Raw genomic sequence first — 15,632 nt, forward strand, 5'->3', positions numbered from 1 at the left:
GCTGAATTGATGCAGATTTGGAGCTGATTTGGAGCTGAATTAATGCAGATTTGGGGCTGAATTAATGCAGATTTGGGGCAGATTTGATGCAGATTTGGAGCTGAATTAATGCAGATTTGGGGCTGAATTAATGCAGATTTGGAGCTGAATTAATGCAGATTTGGAGCTGAATTAATGCAGATTTGGAGCTGAATTAATGCAGATTTGGGGCTGAATTAATGCAGATTTGGGGCTGTTTTAATGCAGATTTGGAGCTGAATTAATGCAGATTTGGAGCTGAATTAATGCAGATTTGGGGCTGAATTGATGCAGATTTGGGGCTGAATTGATGCAGATTTGGAGCTGAATTGATGCAGATTTGGAGCTGAATTAATGCAGATTTGGAGCTGATTTGGAGCTGTTTTAATGCAGATTTGGGGCTGAATTAATGCAGATTTGGGGCTGTTTTAATGCAGATTTGGAGCTGATTTGGAGCTGAATTAATGCACATTTGAACCCCCAAAAAAGAAAGGGGGGCCACGTTGTACCATCACACTCTGGGGACAGAGAAGCAAATCCGGTGTGAATTCCGAGCGGATCGAGCCCAAACCCGCTGCGGGTCCCCGTCACGTCCCCGGTGTCCCCGTCACGTCCCCGGTGTCCCCGTCACGTCCCCGGTGTCCCCAGGGCCCCGTAGATGTCCCCGCGGCGGTGGCCGTGCACCGGCAGCTCCCGCCGCACCTGCTCCAGGTAGGCCAGGTCGAGCTGGGCCAGGCACAGCCCCGGCCCCTCCTGGCACTGGGCCACCACCGTGCCCCAGGGATCGGCCACCAGAGAGTGACCGAAGGACGCCCGGCTCGGGTTGTGCCGCCCGGTCTGGGCCGCGGCCACCACGTAGCACTGGCACTCGATGGCACGGGCACGCAGCAGCACCTGAGGGGACAGTGGTGACACTGAGGGGACCTGGGGGCACAGAGCAGCACCTGAGGGGACAGTGGTGACACTGAGGAGGGCACGGGGGGCACCTGAGGGGACAGTGGTGACACTGAGGGGGGCACAGAGCAGCACCTGAGGGGACAGTGGTGACACTGAGGGGACCTGGGGGCACAGAGCAGCACCTGAGGGGACAGTGGTGACACTGAGGAGGGCACGCAGCAGCACCTGAGGGGACAGTGGTGACACTGAGGGGGCACAGGGGAGCACCTGAGGGGACAGTGGTGACACTGAGGGGGGCAGAGGGGGCACGGGGGGCACCTGAGGGGACAGTGGTGACACTGAGGAGGGCACAGGGGAGCACCTGAGGGGACAGTGGTGACACTGAGGGGACCTGGGGGCACAGAGCAGCACCTGAGGGGACAGTGGTGACACTGAGGAGGGCACAGGGGGCACCTGAGGGGACAGTGGTGACACTGAGGGGACCTGGGGGCACAGAGCAGCACCTGAGGGGACAGTGGTGACACTGAGGGGACCTGGGGGGCACAGGGGGCACAGAGCAGCACCTCGGGGGACAGCGGTGACACTGGGAAGGGACAGCGGTGTCACCCAGGGGACAGAAAGGGAACACATGTCAGGGGACATGGGGTAGAAAAGGGGACACTGAGGTCACCAAGGGGACAAAAAAGGGGGACACAGGGACACTTGATGGCCTGGGCATGGATGGACAAGTACCTGAGGGGACATGGGGGGGCACCTGGGATGTCCCCAACCCCCTGTGAGTGTCCCCAGCTCCTCTGGGAGTGTCCTCAACCTTTTGGAATTGTCCCCAACCCTTTGAGAATGCCCCCAGCCCTTTCCCCAACCCCTCTGGGATTGTCCCCAACCCCCTGGAGAGTGTCCCCATTGTCCCAGTGACTGTCCCAAACTCCCATGGGTGTCCCCAAACATCCTGGAAGTGCCCTTAACCTTTGGGGATTGTCCCCAAACCTTCTGTGAGTGTCTGGTCCCCACTTCCAACCCGCTCAAAGTGTCCCCAGTCCCCTGGGACAGTCCCCAACCCCCCTGGGACAATCCCCACTCCCCCATAAATGTCCCCAAATCTCTTTGGGGGTGTCCCCAAGCCCCCCCAGGGTGTCCCCAAGCCCCCTGTGAGTGTCCCCAAGCCCCCCGGGCTGTCCCCAAGCCCCCCCAGGGTGTCCCCAAGCCCCCCAGGGTGTCCCCAAGCCCCCTGTGAGTGTCCCCAAGCTCCCCCAGGGTGTCCCCAAGCCCCCTGTGAGTGTCCCCAAGCCCCCCAGGGTGTCCCCAAGCCCCCTGTGAGTGTCCCCAAGCCCCCCCAGGGTGTCCCCAAGCCCCCCAGGCTGTCCCCAAGCCCCCCAGGGTGTCCCCAAGCCCCCCAGGGTGTCCCCTCACCTCCCAGTGCGCGGCTCCGGTGGGGACGGTGAAGGCCGAGGGGAAGGTCAGGATTTGGGCTCCAGCCCCGCGCAGGGCCTGGGCCAGCTCAGGGAAGCGCAGGTCATAGCACACGGCCAGCCCCAGCTGCGGGGTGAGGGGACAGCTGGGACACCCTGGGACAGCTGGGGACAGCCCTGGGGACAGCTGGGACACCCTGGGACAGCTGGGGACAGCCCTTGGAGAGCTGGGGACACCCTGGGGACAGCCGGGGACAGCCCTGGGGACAGCTGGGGACAGCCCTGGGGACAGCTGGGACACCCTGGGACAGCCAGGGACAGCCCTGGGGACAGCAGGGACACCCTGGGGACACCCCTGGGACACCCTGGGCCAGCTCAGGGAAGCGCAGGTCATAGCACACAGCCAGCCCCAGCTGCGGGGTGAGGGGACAGCTGGGACACCCTGGGACATCGAGGACACCCTGGGGACAGCCCTGCGACAGCTGGGGACAGCCCTGGGACAGCTGGGGACAGCCCTGGGGACAGCCAGGGACAGCCCTGGGACAGCTGGGGACACCCTGGGGACAGCTGGGGACAGCCCTGGGGACAGCTGGGGACAGCCCTGGGGACAGCCAGGGACAGCCCTGGGACAGCTGGGGACACCCTGGGGACAGCTGGGGACAGCCCTGGGGACAGCTGGGACACCCTGGGGACAGCCGGGGACAGCCCTGGGACAGCTGGGGACACCCTGAAACACCCCATGGACATCGAGGACACCCTGGGGACACCCTGGGGACAGCCCTGGGACATTGGGGACACCATGGGGACACCATGGGACAGTTGGGGACAGCCCTTGGACATCAGGAACACCCTGGGGACACCCCTGGGACAGCTGGGGATAGCCCTGGGACACCCTGGGGACACCCCTAGGACATTGGGGACACCCTGGGGACACCCTGGGAGAGGTCAGTGAGGGCAGGTGACAGCTGGGGACAGCCCTGGGACATCCCGTGGACATTGGGGACAGTCTGGGAGAGGTCAGTGAGGGCAGGTGACAGCTGGGGACAGCCCTGGGACATCCCGTGGACATTGGGGACACCCTGGAGACGGTCAGGGAGGGCAGGGGACAGCTGGGGACAGCCCTGGGACATCCCGTGGACATTGGGGACAGTCTGGGAGAGGTCAGGGAGGGCAGGGGACAGCTGGGGACACGGCAGGACGTGGCCAGGGCCGGACCTTGCCCACGGGGGTGGCGATGGGTGGCAGCAGCTCCCGGCCGGGGTTGGTGAAGGAGCTCTCGCACAGCGCCGGGGCCCCCGGCAGCGCCGCATCGAACAGGTGCAGCTTCCTGTAGGCAGCCACCAGCACACCTGGGGACAGCAGGGGACAGCTGGGGACAGCTGGGGACAGCTCGGGACAGCAGGGGACAGCTGGGGACAGCTGGGACAGCTGGGGACAGCTGGGGACAGCAGGGGACAGCTGGGACAGCTGGGGACAGCTGGGGACAGCTGGGGACAGCTGGGACAGCTGGGGACAGCTCGGGACAGCAGGGGACAGCTGGGACAGCAGGGGACAGCTGGGGACAGCAGGGGACAGCTGGGACAGCTGGGGACAGCTGGGGACAGCTGGGGACAGCTGGGGACAGCTGGGGACAGCTCGGGACAGCAGGGGACAGCTGGGGACAGCTGGGGACAGCTCGGGACAGCTGGGACAGCTGGGGACAGCTGGGGACAGCAGGGGACAGTTGGGGACAGTTGGGGACAGCTGGGACAGCTGGGACAGCTGGGGACAGCTCGGGACAGCCAGGGCTTGGGGACAGCTCAGGCTTGGGGACAGCCAGGGACACAGGGACATCTGGAGGGTTGGGAATGTTGGGGACACAGGGATTGGGGATCCAGGGGACACAGGGGTGACACAGGGGTGACACAGGGGTGACACAGGACCGGTGTCCCACCGGAGTTGTCCAGCAGCAGGTGACAGTTGTAGATCCGGCCGGTGCTGTCCCAGTCCTGGCCGCGCTCATGGAAACCCCCAAGGGAGAGCCACACGTCACATTCCCTGGGGACACACAGTGACATTCCCTGGGGACACACAGTGACATTCCCTGGGGACACACAGTGACATTCCCTGGGGACACACAGTGACATTCCCTGGGGACACACAGTGACATTCCATGGGGACACACAGTGACATTCCCTGGGGACACAGTGACATTCCCTGGGGACACACAGTGACATTCCCTGGGGACACACAGTGACATTCCATGGGGACACACAGTGACATTCCATGGGGACACAGTGACATTCCATGGGGACACACAGTGACATTCCATGGGGACACACAGTGACATTCCCTGGGGACACAGTGACATTCCATGGGGACACAGTGACATTCCCTGGGGACACACAGTGACATTCCATGGGGACACACAGTGACATTCCCTGGGGACACACAGTGACATTCCATGGGGACACACAGTGACATTCCCTGGGGACACAGTGACATTCCATGGGGACACACAGTGACATTCCATGGGGACACACAGTGACATTCCCTGGGGACACACAGTGACATTCCCTGGGGACACACAGTGACATCCCCTGGGGACACACAGTGACATTCCATGGGGACACACAGTGACATTCCATGGGGACACACAGTGACATTCCCTGGGGACACAGTGACATTCCATGGGGACACACAGTGACATTCCCTGGGGACACAGTGACATTCCCTGGGGACACACAGTGACATTCCCTGGGGACACAGTGACATTCCCTGGGGACACAGTGACATTCCCTGGGGACACACAGTGACATTCCCTGGGGACACAGTGACATTCCATGGGGACACACAGTGACATTCCCTGGACACACAGTGACATTCCATGGGGACACACAGTGACATTCCCTGGGGACACACAGTGACATTCCATGGGGACACACAGTGACATTCCCTGGGGACACAGTGACATTCCCTGGGGACACACAGTGACATTCCATGGGGACACACAGTGACATTCCCTGGGGACACACAGTGACATTCCATGGGGACACACAGTCCTAGCACTCCCAGTGTCCCCAGGCACCCCCGGTGTCCCCAGGTGTCCCCTGGCACCCCTAGATGTCCCCAGATGTCCCCAGGCACCCCCAGATGTCCCCAGATGTCCCCAGGCACCCCCAGATGTCCCCAGATGTCCCCAGGCACCCCCAGGTGTCCCCAGATGTCCCCAGGCACCCCCAGATGTCCCCAGGCACCCCCAGGTGTCCCCAGATGTCCCCAGGTGTCCCCAGGCACTCCCAGTGTCCCCAGGCACCCCCAGATGTCCCCAGATGTCCCCAGGCACCCCCAGATGTCCCCAGGCACCCCCAGGTGTCCCCAGATGTCCCCAGGCACCCCCAGGTGTCCCCAGATGTCCCCAGGTGTCCCCAGGCACTCCCAGTGTCCCCAGGCACCCCCAGATGTCCCCAGATGTCCCCAGGCACCCCCAGATGTCCCCAGGCACCCCCAGGTGTCCCCAGATGTCCCCAGGCACCCCCAGATGTCCCCAGGCACCCCCAGGTGTCCCCAGATGTCCCCAGGCACCCCCAGGTGTCCCCACACCTTGCCAGCTGTTGGTAGCGCCCCACGATGTCCCCGTCGAGTGGCTCTGCCAGCGCCAGGCTCTGCTGGGGACTGTCCCCGATGAAGTCGAAGCCCTCGGGCAGGAACACGGCCCGGGCCCCGCGCGCCGCCGCGCGCCGCACCAGCGCCGAGCACTGCCGCCAGTTGTGCTCCTTGTCTGCCGTGGATGTCACCTGTGCCACCGCCACCAGCCCCCCTGGGGACACCGCCATGGCCGCGGGGCTGTGGGGAGGGGACACGATGGGGGACGCTGCTGGCCTTGGGGACACTGCCATGGCTGAGGGGAGGGGACACGATGGGGGACGCTGCTGGCCTTGGGGACACCGCCATGGCTGAAGGGCTGAGGGGAGGGGACACGATGGAGGACACTGCCAGCCCTGGGGACAGTGCCATGGCTGAGGGGAGGGGACACGATGGAGGACACTGCCAGCCCTGGGGACAGTGCCATGGCTGAGGGGAGGGGACACGATGGAGGACACTGCCAGCCCTGGGGACAGTGCCATGGCTGAGGGGAGGGGACACGATGGAGGACACTGCCAGCCCTGGGGACAGTGCCATGGCTGAGGGGAGGGGACACGATGGGGGACACTGCTGGCCTTGGGGACACTGCCATGGCTGAGGGGAGGGGACACGATGGGGAACACTGCCAGCCCCCCTGGGGACACTGCCATGGCCGCAGGGCTGTGGGGAGGGGACACAATGGGGGACACTGCCATGGCTGAGGGGAGGGGACACGATGGGGAACACTGCCGGCCTTGGGGACACTGCCATGGCTGAGGGGCTGAGGGGAGGGGACACGATGGGGGACACTGCCATGGCTGAGGGGAGGGGACACGATGGGGGACACTGCCAGCCTTGGGGACACTGCCATGGCTGAGGGGCTGAGGGGAGGGGACACGATGGAGGACACTGCCAGCCCTGGGGACAGTGCCATGGCTGAGGGGCTGAGGGGAGGGGACACGATGGGGGACACTGCCGGCCTTGGGGACACTGCCATGGCTGCAGGGAGGGGACACGATGGGGAACACTGCCAGCCCCCCTGGGGACAGTGCCATGGCTGAGGGGCTGTGGGGAGGGGACACGATGGAGGACACTGCCAGCCCTGGGGACAGTGCCATGGCTGCAGGGAGGGGACATGCTGGGGGACCTCAGAGGGACAGGGGGACACTGCCATGGCTGAGGGGACAGCGCCGTGGCCATGGGGCTGCAAGGAGGGCACATTCTGGGGGACACTGCTGGCCCTGGGGACACTGCCATGGCCCTGGGGACACTGCCATGGCCCTGGGGACACTGCCATGGCCCTGGGGCTGTGCGGAGGGGACACCAAAGGCACCTCATGTGGGACACCCCACAGGGCCGGGGTTCACCCCATGGGACACCTCAAAGGGATTGGGATCACCCCACAGGACACCTCAAAGGGACTGTGGACACGCCACAGGCCACCTCCTTGGGGACAGGGACACCCCTGGGAACTGAGACACCCCCAGGTGACCCCATGAGGACCAGGGTCACTCTTGAACCGCCCCCCTCACCCACCTGGGGTCACCCCCAGGGTCACTCTCAGCCCCCTCGGGGGTTTTTGGGGTCCCCCCCCCGGTGTTTTTGGGGTCCCTCCGTACCTGCCCGCAGTGCTGGAGCTGTGGGGGGCTCTCGAGGGTCTTGGGGGGCGGCACAGCAGGGCCCGGGGGGGCACCCTCAGCCTGGGAGGGGGACACCCCAAATTGGGGAGGGGTCACAGGGCTGGGGGGGGAGCTGGAACCCCCCAAACTGCCCCTGAATCCCCCCAAACTGCCCCAAATACCCCCCAAAAATACCCCCCAAACTGCCCCAGCCGCCTCAATTTGGAGCCCAAAGTACGCCAGCTCCCTGAAAATGCTCCCAGATCCCCCCAAATTGTCCCCAAATTGCCCCAAATTACCCCCAAACTGCCCCAATTTGGACCCCAAAGTATCCAGCCCCCCTAAACTGCCCCGAGAAGTTCCCAACAACCCAAATACCCCCAAAACTGCCCCGATTTGATCCCAAACTGCCCCAGGCCTTCCCAAAACTGCCCCAATTTGGATCTCAAAGTACCTCGTGCCCACCAAAACTGCCCCCAGATGCTCCAAAGTGCCCCAAATTCCTCCCAACACACACAAATACCCCCCAAACTACCCCAATTCGGATCCCAAACTACCCCCAGACGCCCCCAAACTGCCCCAAACACCCCTCAATTACCCCAAAAAGCCCCAAACACCCCCAAATTTCCCCAAACTGCCCCAATTTGGACCCCAAAGTAGCCCGGACCTCCCCAAACTACCCCCAAACCACTTCCCCCGTCACCTCCCACCTGTCCCCAAACCTCCAAAATCCCCAAAATCCCCGCACCTTCGCCCTTCCCTCACCCCCAAACCCCCTCCTCCCCCACACTTTTTTCCCGTTTTTCCCGTTTTTCGCCCCATTCCCGTACATTCCCCGCCGGAGGCAGCGCGGGCAAAGTCCCCCCCCTCAGGGCTGCCCTCACCCAAGATGGCGCCGTTCCCGCCTCACCCGCACCTAAGATGGCGGCCGGAAGTGGCGGCGCCGTGCCCGGGGCAGGAACGGAAGAGGCGGTGCCGCGCCGGTAAAGATGGCGGATCCGGTGAAGGGGCGATCGGTAGCACCGGCCGGGAAAGGACTGAGCGCTGAGCAGGTCATGAGGGAAACCGGGAATTGGGGAGGGGGCTGGGAAAGGGGAGGGGTCCCTGGGAGCTTCGGGGAGGCAGAGGAGTGATGGGGGGAGCGGAGGGGAGGTGGGCCTGGCCGTGAGGGGAAGGTGGGGGGTGAGGGCTGTGGGACCCGGGGCGGTTGGGGAATGAGGGAGGGGTCCCTGGTAACCGTGAGGGGTCCCTGATAACCGTGAGGGGTCCTTGATAACGGTGAGGGGTCCTTGGTAACCGTGAGGGGTCCTTGGTAACCGTGAGGGGACCCTGGTAACGGGGAGGGGTCCCTGATAACGGGGAGGGGTCCCTGATAACGGGGAGGGGAAATGGAGGGGGAGGCCGGGGCCTGAGGGAAGGTGGGAAGGGGGGGGAGGGTCCCTGGCACCGGGAGGGGTCTCTGGAGGGGTTGGGGGATGAGGAGGGGTCTCTGGGGGGCTGCTGTGGGGTTGGGGGGATTTTGTTCCTCAGGGGTTCCCCCTCATCCCAGGGCTCTCCTGGTGCCCCCAGTGAGATCCAGTCCCAGAGATTCCATCCCGAGGATCCCATCCCAGTCCCAGAGATCCCATCCCGGGGATCCCAGTCCCACAGATCCCATCCCGGGGATCCCATCCCAGTCCCACAGATCCCATCCCGGGGATCCCAGTCCCAGAGATCCCATCCCGGGGATCCCATCCCAGTCCCACAGATCCCATCCTGGGGATCCCAGTCCCAGAGATCCCATCCCGGGGATCCCAGTCCCACAGATCCCATCCCAGGGATCCCAATTTTTCCAGTCCCAGAGATCACATCCTGGGGATCCCAACTTTCCCAGTCCCGGTTTATCCCAACCCAGTCCCATTCCCAGCTCTCCCATCCCGGTTTATCCCAATCCAATCCCATTCCCGGCTCTCCCATCCCGATTTATCCCAATCCAATCCCATTCTCAGCTCTCCCATCCCGATTTATCCCAATCCAGTCCCATTCCCAGCTCTCCCATCCCGATTTATCCCAATCCAATCCCATTCCCAGCTCTCCCATCCCGATTTATCCCAATCCAATCCCATTCCCAGCTCTCCCATCCCGGTTTATCCCAATCCAGTCCCATTCCCGGCTGTCCCAGTTGATCCCAGTGGATCCCAGTTGATCCCAGTCCATCCCACTCGCAGGTGGTTTCCCGCTTTAACCGCCTGCGGCAGGACCAGCGGGGTTTGGCCTCCAAAGCAGCCGAGCTGGAGCTGGAGCTCAACGAGCACAGGTGGGGTCGGGATCGGGGATTGGGATATGGGGTCAGGACTGGGGATGTGGGGTCAGGACTGGGGATGTGGGGTCGGGATCGGGGATTGGGATATGGGGTCAGGATTGGGGATGTGGGGTCGGGATCGGGGATTGGGATATGGGGTCAGGATTGGGGATGTGGGGTCGGGATCGGGGATGTGGGGACGGGATCGGGGATTGGGATGTGGGGCCGGGACGGGGGATGTGGGGTCGGGATCGGGGATTGGGATATGGGGTCAGGACTGGGGATGTGGGGTCGGGATCAGGGATTGGGATATGGGGTCAGGACTGGGGATGTGGGGTCGGGATCAGGGATTGGGATATGGGGTCAGGACTGGGGATGTGGGGTCGGGATCGGGGATTGGGATATGGGGTCAGGATTGGGGATGTGGGGTCGGGATCGGGGATTGGGATATGGGGTCAGGACTGGGGATGTGGGGTCGGGATCAGGGATTGGGATATGGGGTCAGGACTGGGGATGTGGGGTCGGGATCGGGGATTGGGATTGGGGGATCGGGGGTTGGGATGTGGGGTCATGATTGGGGATTTGCGATTGGGGGATTGGGAGATCGGGGATCTGGATGTGGGGTCAGGATTGGGGATTTGGGATTGGAGGATTTGGGGTTGGGATTGGGGATTGGGATCAGGGGGATTTGGGATTAGGGATTTGGGCTCAGGATTGGGATCAGAATTTGGGATCGAGATTTGGGGTCTGGATTTGGAATTGGGGATTGGGATCGGACGGATTCGGGATCGGAGATTTGGGGTCGGGATGTGGGGTCAGGATTGGGGATTTAGGATTGGGGGCTTTGGGATTGGGATCGAGATTTGGGGTCAGGATTTGGAATTGGGGATTGGAATCGGAGGGATTCGGGATCGGGGATTTGGGGTCAGGATCGAGATTTGGGGATTGGGGTTTGGGATTGAGATCGGGGATTTGAGGTCAGGATTGGGATGAGGATTTGGGATTGAGATCAGGATTGGGATTTGGGGTCAGTATTTGGGATTGGAGGGATTTGGGATTGAGATTGGTGATTTGGGGTCAGGATTGAGATTTGGGGATTGGGGTTTGGGATTGAGATCGGGGATTTGGGGTCAGGATTGGGATCAGGATTTGGGATCGGGATTGGGATTTGGGGTCAAGATTGGGATCAGGATTTGGGATTGAAATTGGTGATTTGGGGTCAGGACTGGGGGAGGATTTGGGGGATTTTGGGATGCTGACCCCGCTGTTCCCAGCCTGGTGATCGAGACCCTGCGGGAGGTGGATCCCACCCGGAAGTGTTTCCGCATGGTCGGGGGGGTGCTGGTGGAGAGGACGGTCAAGGAGGTGCTGCCCGCGCTGGAGAGCAACCGGGAGCAGGTCTGGGATCCCAGGAATCCGCTGGGATGGCCCCAGAGCTGCTGGGATCCCGTAAAAACCCCACAGAGTGTCCCGAGAGCCAGCGGGGGAGCCCTAGAAATCCGTTAGGATCCCGGAAATATGCACTGGGACAGCCCAAAATCCACTGGGACAGCCCTAAATCCACTGGGACAGCCCTAAATCCATTGGGACAGCCCTAAATCCACTGGGACAGCCCTAAATCCACTGGGACAGCCCTAAATCCATTGGAACAGCCCTAAATCCACTGGGACAGCCCTAAATCTGTTGGGACAGCCCTAAATCTGTTGGGACAGCCCTAAATCCATTGGGACTGCCCTAAATCCCTTGGGACAGCCCTAAATCCATTGGGACAGCCCTAAATCCATTGGGACTGCCCTAAATCCCTTGGGACAGCCCTAAATCCATTGGGACTGCCCTAAATCCCTTGGGACAGCCCTAAATCCATTGGGACAGCCCTAAATCCATTGGGACAGCCCTAAATCCATTGGGACAGCCCTAAATCCACTGGGACAGCCCTAAATCCACTGGGACAGCCCTAAATCCACTGGGACAGCCCTAAATCCACTGGGACAGCCCTAAATCCATTGGGATAGTCTTGAATCCATTGGGACAGCCCTAAATCCGTTGGGACAGCCCTAAATCCAGTGGGACAGCCCTAAATCCGTTGGGACTGCCCTAAATCCGTTGGGACAGCCCTAAATCCATTGGGATTGCCCTAAATCCATTGGGGCAGCCCTAAATCCATTGGGGCAGCCCTAAATCCATTGGGGCAGCCCTAAATCCATTGGGGCAGCCCTAAATCCATTGGGGCAGCCCTAAATCCAGTGGGGGATCCCAAAATCCAGTGGGACAGCCCTAAATCCACTGGGATAGTCTTGAATCTATTGGGACAGCCCTAAATCCATTGGGACAGCCCTAAATCCATTGGGACAGCCCTAAATCCGTTGGGACAGCCCTAAATCCACTGGGACAGCCCTAAATCCGTTGGGACAGCCCTAAATCCACTGGGACAGCCCTAAATCCATTGGGACAGCCCTAAATCCGTTGGGACAGCCCTAACTCCATTGGGACAGCCCTAAATCCACTGGGACAGCCCTAAATCCGTTGGGACAGCCCTAAATCCATTGGGACAGCCCTAAATCCGTTGGGACAGCCCTAAATCCGTTGGGACAGCCCTAAATCCATTGGGACAGCCCTAAATCCATTGGGACTGCCCTAAATCCATTGGGACAGCCCTAAATCCGTTGGGGGATCCCAAAATCCAGTGGGATTGCCCTAAATCCAGTGGGACAGCCCTAAATCCATTGGGATTGCCCTAAATCCATTGGGACAGCCCTAAATCCGTTGGGACAGCCCTAAATCCATTGGGACTGCCCTAAATCCATTGGGACTGCCCTAAATCCATTGGGACAGCCCTAAATCCGTTGGGGGATCCCAAAATCCAGTGGGATAGCCCTAAATCCATTGGGATTGCCCTAAATCCAGTGGGACAGCCCTAAATCCATTGGGACAGCCCTAAATCCATTGGGACAGCCCTAAATCCGTTGGGACAGCCCTAAATCCATTGGGACAGCCCTAAATCCATTGGGATTGCCCTAAATCCAGTGGGACAGCCCTAAATCCATTGGGACAGCCCTAAATCCACTGGGACAGCCCTAAATCCATTGGGACAGCCCTAAATCCATTGGGATTGCCCTAAATCCATTGGGACAGCCCTAAATCCATTGGGATTGGCCTAAATCCATTGGGATTTTCCTAAATCCATTGGGACAGCCCTAAATCCATTGGGATTGCCCTAAATCCATTGGGACAGCCCTAAATCCACTGGGACTGCCTTGAATACATTGGGATTGCCCTAACTCCAATGGGAGATCCCAAAATCCAGTGGGATAGCCCTAAATCCAATGGGGATCTCTCTTTTCCCATTTTTCCCATTTTCCGATTTTCCCCATTTTTCCCGTTTTTCTCCTCAGATCTCCAAGCTGATCGAGGCTCTCTCTTTTCCCATTTTTCCCATTTTCCCATTTTTCCTGTTTTTCGCCCCAGATCTCCAAACTCATCAAGCCTCTCTCTTTTCCCATTTTTCCCAATTTTCCCATTTTCTGGCTTTTTTGCCCCAGATCTCCAAGCTCACCAGGGCTCTCTCTTTTCCCATTTTTCCTGTTTTTCCCCCCACATCTCCAAGCTGCTCGAGGCTCTTTTCCCATTTTTCCCATTTTTCCCAATTTTTCCCATTTTTCCTGTTTTTCCCCCCAGATCTCCAAGCTGCTCGAGGCTCTTTTCCCAATGTTTCCCAATTTTCCCATTTTTCCCATTTTTCCCCCCAGATCTACAAGCTGCTCAAGGCTCTTTTCCCATTTTTCCCAATTTTCCCATTTTTCCCAATTTTCCCATTTTCCCCCCAGATCTCCAAGCTGCTCAAGGCTCTTTTCCCAATTTTCCCAATTTTTCCCATTTTTCCCAATTTTCCCATTTTTCCCATTTTTCCCCCCAGATCTCCAAGCTGCTCATGGCTCTTTTCCCAATTTTTCCCATTTTTCCCAATTTTTCCCATTTTTCCAGTTTTTCCCCCCAGATCTCCAAGCTGCTCAAGGCTCTTTTCCCAATTTTCCCAATTTTTCCCATTTTTCCCAATTTTTCCCATTTTTCCCATTTTTCCCCCCAGATCTCCAAGCTGCTCATGGCTCTTTTCCCAATTTTTCCCATTTTTCCCAATTTTTCCCATTTTTCCCGTTTTTCCCCCCAGATCTCCAAGCTGCTCGAGGCTCTTTTCCCAATTTTCCCATTTTTCCCATTTTTCTCGTTTTTCCCCCCAGATCTCCAAGCTGATCCAGGCTCTCTCTTTTCCCAATTTTCCCAATTTTCCCATTTTTCCCATTTTTCCCCCCAGATCTCCAAGCTGATTGACACTCTCTCTTTTCCCAATTTTCCCGTTTTTCCCCCCAGATCTCCAAGCTGATCGAGGCTCTTTTCCCAATTTTCCCAATTTTTCCAATTTTTCCCATTTTTCCCGCTTTTCCCCCCAGATCTCCAAGCTGCTCAAGGCTCTTTTCCCAATTTTTCCCAATTTTCCCAATTTTCCCATTTTTCCCCCCAGATCTCCAAGCTGATCCAGGCTCTCTCTTTTCCCAATTTTTCCCATTTTTCCCAATTTTTCCCATTTTTCCCCCCAGATCTCCAAGCTGCTCAAGGCTCTTTTCCCAATTTTCCCAATTTTTCCCATTTTTCCCAATTTTCCCATTTTTCCCATTTTTCCCCCCAGATCTCCAAGCTGCTCAAGGCTCTTTTCCCAATTTTTCCCATTTTTCCCAATTTTTCCCATTTTTCCAGTTTTTCCCCCCAGATCTCCAAGCTGATCCAGGCTCTCTCTTTTCCCAATTTTCCCATTTTTCCCATTTTTCCCGTTTTTCCCCCCACATCTCCAAGCTGATCGAGGCTCTTTCCCCAATTTTCCCATTTTTCCCCCCAGATCTCCAAGCTGCTTGTGGCTCTCTCTTTTCCCATTTTTCCCAATTTTCCTGTTTTTCCCCCCAGATCTCCAAGCTGATCCAGGCTCTCTCTTTTCCCAATTTTCCCATTTTTCCCGTTTTTCCCCCCAGATCTCCAAGCTGATCCAGGCTCTTTTCCCAATTTTTCCCAATTTTCCCATTTTTCCCATTTTTCCCCCCAGATCTCCAAGCTGATCGAGGCGCTGGCGCAGCAGCTGCAGGCCAAGGGCCGGGAGCTCTCGGAATTCCGGGAACGCCACAACATCCGCCTGGTGGGCGAGGACGACCCCAAAGCCGCGGCCCGGGACGGCCCCGAGGGGAGCAAGGGGGGTCCTGGGGGGGTCCTGGTGTCCTGACCCCCTCCCCCCCCCCAAAATTCCCAAAGGGATTTGGGGTCGTTTTTTGGGATGGGGAGGGGGGGTTGGGTAATAAACGGGAGTTTGGGACAATCCCCAGGGTTGGTTTTTATGGGAAAAGGGGGGAAAAAGGGTTTGGGAAAAAGGGGGAGACCCCCAAAGGAGAGGGGTTCCAAGGGGGACCCCAAAAATGAGGGGTGGGATCCCAAAAATGAGGGGTGGGATCCCAAAAATGGGGATGGGACCCCAAAAATGAGGGGTGGGACCCCCCAAAAATGGGGGTGGGACCCCCCCAAAAATGGGGGAGCTGCACCATAAAAAGGGAGGATCCTAAATTGAGGAGGGGGACTGGAAGTGCGAGTGGGTGACCCCAAATTGGGAGGAGGAGACCCCAAAATGAGGGGGTGAAACCCCAAAATGTGGGATTTGGGGGACCCCAAATGAGGGGGTGAAACCCCAAAATGTGGGGTTTGGGGGACCCCAAACTGCTGAGAAGGAATCCCAAATTGAGGGGGTGGCACCCCCAAACCGGGGCTGTTGTG

At 59.4% G+C, this 15,632-nt stretch overlaps 2 protein-coding genes across 3 annotated transcripts; one reads left to right on the top strand and one right to left on the bottom strand.

Moving 5' to 3' along the window:
* Positions 1-387: 387 nt before the first annotated feature.
* NIT1 (nitrilase 1) lies at positions 388-8,442 on the bottom strand. Its single transcript, XM_088068528.1, has 7 exons — positions 8,377-8,442; positions 7,547-7,627; positions 5,907-6,149; positions 4,258-4,361; positions 3,540-3,673; positions 2,326-2,451; positions 388-912 (listed from the first exon to the last, which is right to left on the bottom strand). Coding segments are annotated over exons 1-7 (957 nt in total). The 5' UTR covers positions 8,379-8,442; the 3' UTR covers positions 388-645.
* A 78-nt stretch (positions 8,443-8,520) lies between these two features.
* On the top strand, positions 8,521-15,183 carry PFDN2 (prefoldin subunit 2). 2 transcript variants are annotated; one of them, XM_005533312.2, is made up of 4 exons: positions 8,521-8,598; positions 9,754-9,842; positions 11,102-11,225; positions 14,917-15,183. In XM_005533312.2, the coding sequence occupies exons 1-4, from the start codon at positions 8,536-8,538 to the stop codon at positions 15,088-15,090; spliced, it is 450 nt and encodes a 149-aa protein (XP_005533369.1). In that variant the 5' UTR covers positions 8,521-8,535; the 3' UTR covers positions 15,091-15,183. The 2 variants fall into 2 exon arrangements, with proteins under 2 accessions (XP_005533369.1, XP_087924689.1); XM_088068563.1 differs by lacking the exon at positions 14,917-15,183 and adding an exon at positions 13,220-14,619.
* Positions 15,184-15,632: the final 449 nt, after the last annotated feature.

The sequence above is a fragment of the Pseudopodoces humilis genome, chromosome 31 (assembly GCF_049639895.1).
Source record: "Pseudopodoces humilis isolate 2021_Gansu_Grassland_sample_001 chromosome 31, ASM4963989v1, whole genome shotgun sequence".
Lineage (NCBI taxonomy): Eukaryota > Metazoa > Chordata > Aves > Passeriformes > Paridae > Pseudopodoces > Pseudopodoces humilis.

Coding starts and splice junctions, on each gene's coding strand:
- NIT1 (XM_088068528.1), bottom strand. Junction 4,362..5,906: donor CGCTACCAACAGCTGGCAAG/GTGTGGGGACAC, acceptor GTGTGTCCCCAG/GGAATGTGACGTGTGGCTCT. Junction 913..2,325: donor CCGGAGCCGCGCACTGGGAG/GTGAGGGGACAC, acceptor CTGTCCCCTCAG/GTGCTGCTGCGTGCCCGTGC.
- PFDN2 (XM_088068563.1), top strand. CDS start 8,536: ATGGCGGATCCGGTGAAGGGGCGATCGGTAGCACCGGCCGGGAAAGGA. Junction 8,599..9,753: donor AAGGACTGAGCGCTGAGCAG/GTCATGAGGGAA, acceptor TCCCACTCGCAG/GTGGTTTCCCGCTTTAACCG. Junction 9,843..11,101: donor CTGGAGCTCAACGAGCACAG/GTGGGGTCGGGA, acceptor CGCTGTTCCCAG/CCTGGTGATCGAGACCCTGC.